Source organism: Abramis brama, assembly GCF_963993115.1.
Source record: "Abramis brama genome assembly, chromosome: 3".
NCBI classification, from domain to species: domain Eukaryota; kingdom Metazoa; phylum Chordata; class Actinopteri; order Cypriniformes; family Leuciscidae; genus Abramis; species Abramis brama.
In genome coordinates, this window is record NC_139965.1 from 17936954 (window position 1) to 17950570 (window position 13617).

At 34.9% G+C, this 13617-nt stretch overlaps 1 protein-coding gene across 2 annotated transcripts in view; it reads right to left on the minus strand.

The window, feature by feature from the left end:
- ntrk3b (neurotrophic tyrosine kinase, receptor, type 3b) overlaps window positions 1-13617 on the minus strand; it is a 125693-nt gene that overhangs the window by 51161 nt on the left and 60915 nt on the right. For both annotated transcript variants that reach the window (XM_084108181.1, XM_084108182.1), the window contains exons 5-11: window positions 12466-12620; window positions 11329-11471; window positions 11100-11241; window positions 4489-4794; window positions 3891-3905; window positions 2594-2643; window positions 2398-2500 (exon numbers count right to left, since the gene is read on the minus strand). In XM_084108181.1, the coding sequence (XP_083964307.1) occupies window positions 2398-2500; window positions 2594-2643; window positions 3891-3905; window positions 4489-4794; window positions 11100-11241; window positions 11329-11471; window positions 12466-12620 (914 nt within the window). The remainder of the gene's footprint in view (window positions 1-2397; window positions 2501-2593; window positions 2644-3890; window positions 3906-4488; window positions 4795-11099; window positions 11242-11328; window positions 11472-12465; window positions 12621-13617) is intronic.

A 13617-nucleotide genomic window follows, 5' to 3' on the forward strand; every position in this document is an offset into this window, starting at 1 on the left:
GCAAGAACCAATGAGGTTCATTCTTGTGTTGCGCAGCACGTTTGAGCTTCACAAGAACCAATGAGGTTCATTCTCCTGTGTTATGCAGCACGATTAAACTTCATACCTGTAAGAACCAATGAGGTTCGTTCTTGTGTGTTACACAGCAAGTTTGAGCTTCTGCAAGAACCAATGAGGTTTGTTCTCTAATTTTTTTCTTCAACTGAACACAAAAGAGGATATTTTAAAGGATTGACTTCCATAACATGAAAATAAAAAATACTATGGAATTAAATAGGGCCCATCATATTTTGGGTTCAGCAGAAGAAAGAAATTCATACAGGTTTGGAACAATTTGAAGGTGTGTAAATGATGACAGAATTTTCATTTTTGGGTGAACTATCCCTTTAAGAAATAATTACTGTCTGAATACTAATACTGCAAACTAATCTAAATACACTAGAGAGAATAAAAAATTTTCAAGAAGGATACAGGAATAACTTAAGAATTAAATTAAGAATACGCAGAAATTATACCTCTCTCGAATTTTACCACTCTACAAACTTGCAATTTCAACCAAACGCTGAAGTGAAGACAGCCAGATTATAAAGCTTTACCAATTGCAGAAGTGCCCTGAAAGGCAAGCTAAATCAATCAGACGTTGTGCAGCACAACATCCATTTATGATCTGATGATTTCATAGAAATCTAAAGGTCCAAACACAGAAAGCAAGGAAAACACACACACACAAAGAAACAAAATCTGATTTTACTGCCTGCTCCAAAATAGTCTGTGATCAAACTCCAACGGCAAAAAAAGCCTCCAGAATGATTGAGTGAGGCAAAAATCCAATACAGCTCAATCTGAGGTAATGGCTGCCTAAGACCTCCAGCTGATTTGAAGAGAAAAACAGAACAAGTGGTGTATTGTGGGAGGGCCAGCGTTCTGAAAAGGGCTTGTATTTACGTCACGCTTTGAGTGTCAATCCTTTTATGCCTCTTCAACCTTGCCAATGAGCATGAGACAAAATTAGCCGTTCCTCTCGGATTGAACGAAGCTCCTATTCTCTGTCTCTCACAGTACTGTCACAAAAAAATAGATTTTCCTGTTATACATATATGAGAAAAGAGCAGGGAGTCTTGGGTCCAAGAGGGTTATGCATAGACCAATGTGTTTTTATTGGTTTAGGGGCATAATCTTTAAAAAGCGAAGATGGATATGAGGTCTGCAATGGGAATGGGAAACATAAAATAATTTTCTGTCATTTGTTTCCTCTTTGACATATTGCCTCAGACACACAGTCATTATTCAAAATTTCGAAGGCAAAGTGAAGTGAGGTCAATGCTGGGAGAAGAATATAATTGCGATGGTATAGTTGGATATAATATAATATAACTGCAATATAATTTCCATTATTTGGATGGCAAAACATGATTGAAATGTTATGTCACAGGCCTATATCTATGTAGGTTTGGAACAACATAAGGGTGAGTAAATGATGACAGGAATTGTATTTTTGGTTGAACTAAGTCATCCATTTAAGTTAAGATTCATAACTTGAATAATATGATTCATATAAAAAAAACAAAAAAAAACATTGGCATCAATGCAAAATCAGCTTTACATTATGTACGACTTTAGTTACAAAGAAAAGTACCTTCCATTTGTTGTCACATCATCATATGTCTTTTTTTTTTTTCTTTTGATGTACTGCCCACCCCTACAATAACAAACTCTGAAAACACTTGAACCACAGTGATATTAACTAGAATATTAGCAGAGGAAGTCGAGCTAACCAAAGAAACACTCACAGGCATTTCCGCCAACTGCCTCCCCAAGGTCTGAGACTGGAGGATGCATTCAACTCAAATTCTATTCACATAAACCCACACAGCACAAACCAAACCCTATCTGACTCATGATGTGCCAGACCACTGTTTAAAAACAGGCACTAAACATAGCCCAAAACCAAAGCCGAGAACTATTATGTTACCAAGGTGATTGACAACTGAAAGACTGAGGAAATCTATTGTGTTGCTTCGAGAAGGGGTGATTTTTATTTTTATTTATTTTTTTGCTTTTTGCCACTGGGAATAAAAGTCAACATGAAATCAAAATGAACCATTTTTACTTGAAGACACATTAAGACACAAATGTCTGTCTTTATAATCTTTTACCAAAATGTAATAGCTTGCTCTAAACTGACTTTCCTTTTCATCCGTCTTCACCACTTTTCAATTACTCCCATCCTAGCACCTGTCGTATATAGAGACCAATTTTTATGATCTAATCAATTACCTATGGATAAAGCATCTAGACAAAAATCCATTGTAAATATCCATCAAAATATGGACTTAAATGTTGCGTTCAAGAAGCATTTCAACATGAAGAAAATCTACCAGAATAATCTATTCATACCTTTTATTCCAAATTTGTTACGTCGGCTATATTTGTTGATGAGGACGAAAATCACAATGAGGAAGACGCAACCAAAGCCAGCCAGACCAACAGCAATCGACATCTACAGGAAAAAAGCAATAAAGCAGTCAATGACACAGCAACGTCTGCTGAAAAGCACAATCGAAATTATAGGAGAACAGAAAGGACATCTTACTCCGAATGAATCTTCATCAGGTCTCTTTGCCTCATCTTCAGCTGTTGGAGCTACAGGACATAGAAATGACATTGCACAATTGAGGAGGCCAAAAAATGCTTTCATTCATGTAGAGCATTATTAAACTCAAACTATGAAAATTGTTTTTGTTAATTGAAATAAAGCTGAATTTAAATATAATATTGCATGAAAATTAGAAGTGTTGCCTTATCAACTGAAAGTTGTACTACTAAAATTACTATAACTAAAACAAAAAAAAAGAAAGCTAAATAGAAATATTAAGCTAAAAAAAACAAAATAGCACACAACAAAATCACTAAAATCAATCACTAATTACTAAAATTAAACTAAAAATATAACTATATAAAAAAGCTAATTCAAAATATGAAATACTACAATATTATTTAAATTATACGAAAATAACACTAATGCAGAGGAGAGTGTGGCTAGTTGTCACACTTTTTTGTATTTTTTTAATATTTCTCAGTTTACTTTTGAAATATGATCTGAAAATCAAACCATTGTTTTGCCCAATATATATTATTAGTAATAAATTGTTTATAAAATCTTTATACTGTATATAAAAAGTACTCTCGTCGTAATGTATCCCAGTGTGATTCACAGCTTCGTAATATCCTAATTTAAAGAAATAAATCTAATTTAATTCGACTTTTGACTCAATAACTATTCAACCCTATGACAATCTATTACAACTATCCCTGCTCCCCCCTATATATTAAAAACTTTCTGTTCCTTTTTTTCATGTCACTTCTTGGCTACATTTATGATGCTGCCTGAAAGCCACATTGTTTGGTAAGAGAGGGTTTTGTTGTAATGGCAGAGGTGCAGCAGGGCTCACATCATACACCCAAAGCATGAGCCATCCTCCGACTCAAAAACAATTATGCCATCCTGGTCTCTTAATTCATAGAGCTTGTATATGTGTCCAATACATGCTGCAATTCATGAGGGCTATTCTTCTGTCATTAGGGGTGTCCTCTTTCACAGACACCAGATAATAAAGAAGACTTCAAGTATAGCATGATACATAGTTACTACATAATACATTCTTGTTTGATAAGTTCTGTGTTTTGGGTGCACTTGAGAAGACCTAGTGTATGAGATAACTCTTGAAAATGTATCTTATCTTATCAATTCCTTCAATGCTGTATTTAAGATCATAGATCATAGTGTATCTGAAACAAAATATTTATTATGTTTTGACATAATAAAGGATATGAGATGTGACCAATATTTTTTTGTCTGTTTATATTATGTCAAAAAAAGAGGCACTTACTGTACTCAATTATTCCTAAAAGAACAGCAAGAGGAGAAAAAAAAGAAGAAAGAAAATGTTGTAAAAACATACAAATGGTTCATATATATATAATTTTCAGCATAATTACTCGTCTTCAGTGTCACATGATCCTTCAGAAATCATTCTGATATGCTGATTTGGTGCTCAGGTAACATTTCTTATTATTATTATTACATTTTTGTGGTAATGGTGATACATTTTTCAGGATTCTTTGACTAATACAAAGTTCAACGAACAGCATTTATTACATTTCTTTGTAACATTTATTAAAGGATTTATTAAATATACATTTTTTGATGCTGAAAATTCAGCTTTGATCACAGGAATAAATTGCATTTTTAAACGTATTAAAATAGAAACAATTATTTAAAATTGTAATAATATTTTTACAATATTACTGTTTTATTTTGTATGAAATAAATGCAGCCTTGGTGAGCATAAGAGACTTCTTTCGAAAACAAACTTTTGACAGGTACTGTATATATACACATATCAGGGTGTATCAGAATAAAATTAATAAATATCAGAGCAAATTCATACCTTGTGATAAATGATAAATTATATTGTGCAGACTTACCGTCATCCTCACTGAACGGTGGCTCAAGGAAATAGCCGTGGACAGTTTTGGTAACTGACCCAAGGGGGTTAGTGGCTACTAGGGTGTAGTATCCATTGTCGTAATGTGTTGGGTTCTCAAAAGTCAAGCAGCCTTCCAAGTAATCTTGGTAGTACTCCATCTCCATGCGGATATATTCGCTCTGCTGGATCTCACGATCCTTGTGGAACCAGCGCAGTGTGGGATGGGGAAAGCCCCTCACGGTGAACTCGATGCAGGTGTGATGGCGCCGTTCTGGCTCGTCCAGCTTCAGGATTACTGGCGGAACTGATATGAGAAAAGAAAAAAATGGAAAAGATACAGGACAGAATCAGTGAAATACAGATTTCCCACCTGTGGTAATCTGCTGTCAGGCAAAGGAAAGAACACATGAAATGCACATAATTGTTCTTTTTTTTTTAAATTAGGTAGGATGCTACATGTGCACTATATATGCCGAAATGTAATATATGCAGTATTAATATATAGATATGAAGAGTTCAGATGCAAAAGCCTCTAAGTGCCATCTGAAATTTTCTTCTAGAATGATCATTTTTATCAAGCTCGTATATTTAGTAATTTTCAGTAATTCAGTCATTTCACTTAAATTACAATTAATAGGTCATTTTCATTGCCATTTAAGTGAAATTACTGAACTTAAATATACAAGCTTGATAAAAATGATCATTCTAGAAGAAAATTTCAGATGGCACTTAGAGGCTTTTGCATCTGAACTCTTCATATTTTAAAATATATTCAAATAGAAAACAGTCATAAATTATATAAATAACTATAATTACATATATAATTATATAAATACCTATATTTTACATATTTATATGCATTTTATTCCTCCAACTTCAACACTGAGCTGAGATGCCATTTATAGACATGAGCAGAGGCTAGATTTCTTTACACAATCACTCTCTTATATCTTTGGCATCATCACTATGGCACCAAGCTGATCTATTTTCATTACCTGTAGAATGACAGTGTAATGTCAGATGTAAAAAGACAGATCAGAATCGGGTGCAGTGTGAACAGAGCCTAAATTTGTTGCATGTGCACTACAGACAAATTTATTGTAATTTGAACCACTATATGTTGCTGACACTAAACAGCACTGGTTCTCATTTGTCAGGTGACAGATCTTGACATGCTGACTGCAATTTAGATTTGAAGGGAAGACAGGAAAATTATCAGTGAAAGCAACTTTATAATTGCGGTTTGTTCACCACACAAAGCGATCAAATTACTTCAGATGAATATAGTGTACAGTACATTTATAGCCTGTGTGTATAAATCTCTATTCACTTTAATTGCATGGGAAACAGAAGTAAATTAGGCATTCTACCTAACATCTTATTTTATGTTTCACAGTCACAGATAAAATAAAATAATAAAGGCAACATGAGAGTGACTACAACAACAAAGACGTGAGTGAGTAAATCATATAAATTCTACATCTTTAATGTAAGTTTCCATTCCTTTTATATAATAGACTCAAAGAAAGATTTTTTTGGGTGAAATGGATAGATTTCTTAAAGGACAAGTTCGGTATTTTACACTTAAAGCCCTGTTCACAGATCGTTTCTGATGAAATAGAACGGTTAAGATTAAAATTTGGACACATGCTGCTGTCCCGAGAATTTTAGGTTTATTTCGCTTTCCCCCCCACCTACAGAATGGCAGCCTATGTGCACTGGAACAATCCTTCATAAAACGCATTAAACTTTCGTTTACAAAGACGTGAAACTCACCGAGTGGTCAGGGGTGTTCACTGATATGCTCACAAAAAAATCGCTGCAAAAGATGCTTTCCAACAGGTGTTTTACCATTCGTTGTAAAACTGTAGATCTATTTTTCCAAACGTCTCACACCCGTAGATTCTTCCGTTGAGAGCTTGAATAATAGACACTCCAGCCCAGTTGGTGGCGATAATGCACCTTAGCCAATTGCAAGCAAACCACTGGCATTTAATTGAATACACAGAAGAAGCAGAAGAAGAAGCGGCGGAGTAATACCGTACCTCACACAGGTCACCCAATACAAGTCAATGGAGTTGGACAAAAACTACGATAAAACCTGTTGGAAAGCATCTTTTGCAGTGATTTTTGTGTGAGCATATCAGTGAACACCCCTGACCACTCGGTGAGTTTCACGTCTTTGTAATCGAAAGTTTAATGCTTTTTATGAAGGATTATTCCAGTGCACATAGGCTGCCATTCTGTAGGTGGGGGGGAGAAGCGAAATAAACCTAAAATTCTCGGGACAGCAGCATCTGTCCAAATTTTAATCTTAACCGTTCTATTTCATCAGAAATTATCTGTAAACAGGGCTTTAAGTGTAAAATACCGAACTTGTCCTTTAACAATGGAGTTGCTGTCAAGTAAAAAGCAGAACCAGTAAAACTTGGCCCACTGTTATGTTTATAAATTGGGTTTTCAATGAAAAATGGACAGAGCATAAATTGACAGAGGGACATCTCGTAATCTTGCTGTCACAGACTGTATATTATTGTACACTATTCAAAGGTAAACCACATGCAAATGTCCTGTCCGACACTGCGCGTTTGTTTGTCATTCAAATGAAAACGCATCATTATTGTCAGCTGCCTTCTCTCGCCGAAGTGATTTGTGCTTGGCTGAATGATGAGACTAGACGAGAGATAGATCCCTCCTGTAGAGCGGCTCGGCACACATCCCGCCTAAACAGATGACATGTGTTTTAGAACCAGCATGCACCAGCACCCTTGCTCTCGGCCTGTCTGCTCTGACTACTGCATGAGGCCTGTCATTTAGGGAGTCCTGCTGCAATCCCACCAGGAGAGAGAAAGAGAACGGGAGGGATGTGCATCCCATATGTGCATCTCATATTCCAAAGCTTTTGATCGGAATGTAAAAATTAAACTGGTGTACTTTTCACCTTTTGGCTTTGTTGACACTGCACCCAATTGCGATTTCTTATACATACATACATATATATATATTATTCTGGTGATACTTTACAATAAGGTCTTATTTGTTAACATTAGTTAATGTATTAACTAACATGAACTAACAATGAGCAATGCATTTGTTACAGTGTTTATTAATCTTTGTTTATGTTCATTGTTTGTTCATGATAGTTCTGATCACCAGATCACGCTGTCAGGGTTTATTCTCCGATAACAATGCAATGATTGTTTTGTACACTGTAATGGATTATAAGATAACAAACCGGTAAGATTTAAAAAAAAAAAGTTTAATTTTAAATCAATATCTCTCATTCCCATAATTATTTATGTGGCAAAAGTGGTATGACTGTACCTTATCCCTTAAATGTCCGTCTAGTTTGAACTTAGCAACTGCTCTCTCCATGGAAGCTTTGCGTTTAAAGACCTAATAAAATATTTCGTCTCATATTTCGAAATCAATATTTCATTTCTAATTATTTAGTTATGTGGCAAGTAGCCATGTAATAAGCTGGATAATGTACATCCAGCCGGTTGTTATCGCAAACTAAACCCCTTCAGGGCAGGCTGATGCAAGACCCCTCCAGTTCGCAATGTGATCCTGATCACCCTGTCAGGGTTTATTCTGCGATAACAACTGGATGGATGTACATTTACTAATGTTAATAAATAAAACATTTATATATATATATATATATATATATATACATGGTGTTCAATATCATACATAAATGTGTCAAAAGAAATATGGCAAATTATAATATATATATATATATATATATATATATATATACACACACACACACACACACACATAATTACTACTTTAGAAAATGCAATGGGACAACAAAAATTAACAGGATAAAATGGAATATAAATAAAATATAATTAGCTATATAAAGGGATTATAAACCATCAGCAATCATTCCTTTCACTTCCTTAATAAAGACAAGACCCTGTACTTGGTTATTATACCAAACTTGACAATTTTTCCACTCAGAGCCTTATATCTTGCTGCTGTCATTTCAATTTAACGTCAAAGTCATTAGTCAGCAGAGTGATAAAATGTAATGCTTTTCATCTACTCAATGTCTTAAAATCATGTGCTGTTTAATGAACATAATGATGCCTGAGTGTCAGATCATATCTGAGTCCTAAAACATTAACGGCATCAGCGAGAAAAATCCTCCATTCCTATTAAAACCAGGAAAAGTTGCAGAGATATTGCAGATTACATTTTGTCTCTGGTTGATTCTCATCTTGTACCTGTTTAACCCAGTTTAACACAGTGCAGGGAAAGAGATCTATTTTTATACATCACAACCTAACGCAATCCCTAAATATGTGCACACCCTCTGATTAAATTAACACAAAGTCTTGCAGGTTCATAGCTGTTAATTGATGTATCAGTACATTTAGTACCTTGTTCTATTTTAAATGTGTCCATACAGTTATTTTTCTTTAGTAGAGTATGGTGTTATCTGCGTTAAAGTTTGCAACAATTTCAGTAAATACATTTATAGCATGATTTCTAAATAAAAATTCACAGCCTACATTCAAATTATTCAAATAAAAACACTTGAATAACAATTATTCAGTGTTTTCTACAGAATTTTACACATTCTACCCTTTTAGTACACTAAAACCCTGAAACTAAACTGTATAATTCCAAATACTAGTTTGATTGGTCACACTTTAGATTAGGGTCCAGTTCTCACTATTAACTAACATGACTTTTGCCAATAAACTCCTTATTACTGCTTATTAATAGTTAGTAAGATAGTTGTTAAGTTTAGGTATTAGCAAGGATTAAGGGATGTAGAATAAGGTCATGAAGAATAAGGCAATAATATGTGTAAAGTAATAATAAACAGCCAACATCCTAGTAATATGTATGCTAATATAATAAGCAACTAGTAAATAGTGAGAATTTGGACCGTAAACTTAAGTGTTACTGTTTGATTTAAAGTGCTTTTTTGAATATTTCCTTTCATGCAGTGTGTAATATAGCTGTTTGTTAATGTTGGTTTGTAACAAATTTGCATAATACCAGCGTATGGTCTTCATTGGCTGCCCGCGAACAACGTCTACTTTGACCCATCCTCAAAAACTGTAGCTGAGACTGGAAGAGTTTGGCTTGTGTTGTCGACATGTCGAGGAGATGCTGTTTTCTGCGCAGCAAATCCACTTTGCATGAACGTCAAAAGGATGAGGACTCAAATTGATATGGTAAAACCAATGCCATCGTTACTGTTCGTATCGTGTATCAAGTGCTAAGGAAGCCTCCAGAGCTGAAATTCAGATATGGTAATGGACATTTGGTTTCCAACACGCTCTGTAAGCGGTAGACCAATCACAACAGACTTGGCCGTCTGACCAATCAGAGCAGAGTAGGCTTTCGGAAAGGAGGGGTTTAGAGACACTGAATCTTCGAACGAACTGTTTTTAGACACGTCGAGAAAAGAGGTGATGTGCAATGTATATTATGAAAAAATGTAAGTGTTTTTTGACCTTGAATGCATGTAAACCTATTGTAGGAGTCCTCCAAAACAAAATTAGGGCATAATAGGGGCACTTTCAGTTTCATAAAACTTATACATTTGCATTTGAACATTGCTTGATTCAGTCATTGTTTGATTCAGTCTGATTTGCTAATCAGGTAAAGTAATTCATTAAAATAAGCCAATAGAACAACAAATAAGCAACAGTTGTGTTCATCTACATCTCTGCAACAGTCTTCCCATATAATTCACAAGCTCTTAACTAGGCAAAAAAATACATACATTTATGGTGAGTTGCTGTAGATTCAGAAAACACTAATGATATTTCGACTTCTCATTTTGTACATAAAATAAAGCCTTAGCACTTTATTTTAGTAAAACTTATTTTGCAGTGGGTATATGAAAAGCTTCAGTGTGTTTTATTAAAAGCTGAAAGTGATAAATTCTGCAGCAGATTTTAAAAGATAACTTAATTTTATTTTCCCTTGGTGTTTCACTTTACCCTAACAAAAGAACCAGATATGAAAACATGCTAATAGAACTAGATCCTCACATTTCCTGAAGGAAATCCGAGTGACGCTTTCCTGTACAAAACTCGCTGATAGTGTGCAATGGGTGGTTGGCAGGGCATTGCAATGTAGTTGCCAAGGTGCTCTGAATGGCTAGAGAATTTAGGGTGGATAATTTCTGGTCTCTAAATCTGTTGTTGTTGTTTTTTTTGTTTTTTTCGTGTGCCATGTTTTATCATCTGCCAGGTGAAAGTCTGGGGCTGGATTCATGAAAAAAGTCATGTCACACTGTGGGACATAATCATGACCGATCCCTGTTTACATTATCGATGATTGGTGTCACTGTACTCGTGCACACTAGTTATGTAATATGTATTACAGTATATGTCGCTACACTGTAATATCTAATTAGTTAGATATTAACTAATATTATATTAACTAGGGGGGAGATAAGGAGATAGCAGTTAAAAATAATTTTATTCGTATGAATGTTTTGTGAATCCTGTCCCTGATTGCTAAAAGTACCAGCATTTCTTGCCTCAACAAGCTGCATAATTTGTCATATTTCAGTATTAGCAACAGCCATTAAGTATGAGACATGAAAACCTGTAACAAGCGAAATATACGTACATAGCACAGCCAGCTGAAGGGACACATTGGTCATCCCAACCACATTCTCAGAGATGCAGGTCAGAACAAATCCGTTGTCGTCTCTGCTCACGTTGACCAGCGTCAGGTTGATGGAGTGAATGTTGGGCCAGTAGACATTCGACTGGAGGGCAGGCGAGAAACATTATGCTGTGGTTAGATTGAAAATAAGGTTAGAGAGTTTGTTTGGTGTGGGATGAATGGCGCTCACCTGGTGCGTGTTGATGGAGTGAAGGCCGTTCACAGTCCAGTCCACCTCAGGTAACGGAGAACCAGATCCGTTGCAGCTGAGCATCACGTTATCGCCCTCCAACACAGTGAGGTTACTGTGAGCAACGCTGATATCTGGCAGGTCTAGATCAGAGCAAGGACTTTTAAGTCTATACGTTCATTGCTTTCTTAAAAGAATAGTTTAAGGCAAAATACTAAATCGGCAACAACATACTTTTTTTTTTTTACCATGTTTTACCACCAGTCCATAATTAGCTAATTAACATTGTATATTGTGTAAACATTTTGTTTGTTAATACCAAAGCGTAACAGTTAGTGTAAGCTATAGCTAGCATATAATTTATTTGTAAGAAAATGACATGTTTTTTGATGATATACTATTATTTATACTATATTGTGCTGCTCTTTACTTCAGTTTTCCTCTAAGGTAAAATAGTAGGGTGTCTGCTCTGTTATAAAAGCATCTATATCAGTGTTGCTATAATTTCCTAAAATTCAATGAAAAACTTACTTTGGCAAATAAATAGGTTTAAGGTACTAAAATTACTAAAACATAAGTAAAAATAAATGAATAGGAAAATTGTAATAAAATAATAATTTACAAAAGCACAACTAAAATACTGAAACTTTACTTTTATTTTTATATTTTCAGTTTTAATTTGTTTAATTCAAAAATATTTCAATAATTCAATACATTTCAGTAAAATTGTATTCAGTAAATAAAATTCAGTAAAATGTATAATGTAATACTAAAATGCTTATTGTAATCATTTAGGGTGAACCTTAACCCTCAAATATGCATGGTTTATACCCTGGCAGTTCATATGTTTTTTTGTTGTTGGTTTTTTTTGGCATAAAAAATGTTTTTAGCAAAAATATGCATCTCTCATCTGTATATGATGTTTTGATGTGTATCCAAATATGTTTGCATGACAAAACTCTGCACAATTTCCTTGATTATACGAGGACATTGTTCGAAAACCTTACCCCACTCCCCCCAATACTGCATCATAATGTTAGATAAGCATTGCTTCATACAAGTAATATAATCTTATGTAACAATACGTAGTGCATGCTTGGCCTACAGTTGTATTATTTATGAAGAAAGATGTCTTACCACAGTGGGCAATGCTCATTGATCTCAGGCGAATCTTGTATGCGCCGTTCTTGCAGTAGAGTTGCTGGGTGTGCAGGCCGGCCTCACCTCGCAGCTGCCAGAGCTGAATCCATCGAATCTCACAGCCGCAGTCGAAGACGACTCCCTCCAGCCTCCTGCGACAACAACACACAGCTAACGGTAGTTACATAATCCCCAAACTCAGAGCTAGGCATGCAAAATCAGTCAATCTTTGTCTGCCCTGGTTGAAAACAACAGTTTTGTGACACTATCTCCAGGGTGGTGTGAAATAGTAACCCAGGATGATTACTAAAAGGTAGGCTTCCCACTTGGGGAGATCCATAAGCAATCCCCATCATTCCCTTGAGTAACACACAAAACCATGGGCTGCTCCAGAGGGACTGTTTTGTTGCCTGTTTTGAAAAAAGCGCCTGCTAATTGACTATTTATTTAGCCTTGCATGACATGCGTTGCACACAACCATTTTGTCAGCTGCATCTTTTTAGATGTCCCATACATGATGCATAACATAAACAACATTCAAAGCACGGATATTTACATTTCAAAGCTGTAAAACTGGCAACTGCAAAAATATCTGAATTCCCATTCCCAGCAGCGACATTGTAGATTGTTACTAAAACATCAGTTATGTATTTATGAGATCAGTAAATGTAGTAAAGTTTATGCAAAAATAAGTCAAAATTTAAAAAAGGCATTCTCTGAAGGCAGGTTTGAATAGCTTCCAGATGTTTGTTTTGTTTTTAGTATATTCCAATTCAGATTTCCACAAAAATATGAAGCAGTACAACTGTTTTCAACATTGCTAATAATAAGAAATCTTTCTTGAGCAGCAAATCAGCATATTAGATTGATTTCTGAAGGATCATGTGACACTGAAGACTGGAGACTTGACAACACAGGATTACATTTTAAAATATATTCAAATAGAAAACAGTTTAATAACATTTTAAATTGTAATAATATTTCACAATATTACTGTTTTTCAGCTTTGCTGAGGTTTAGAGACTTCTTAAAAAAAAAAGAAAGAAAAGAAAATAACACAATCTTTTCTACGGTAGTGAAAATATAGTTCCAGTCCTGGGTGCATCATTATTTGATGTGCATAGAAAATATAATCATTGACATGACATA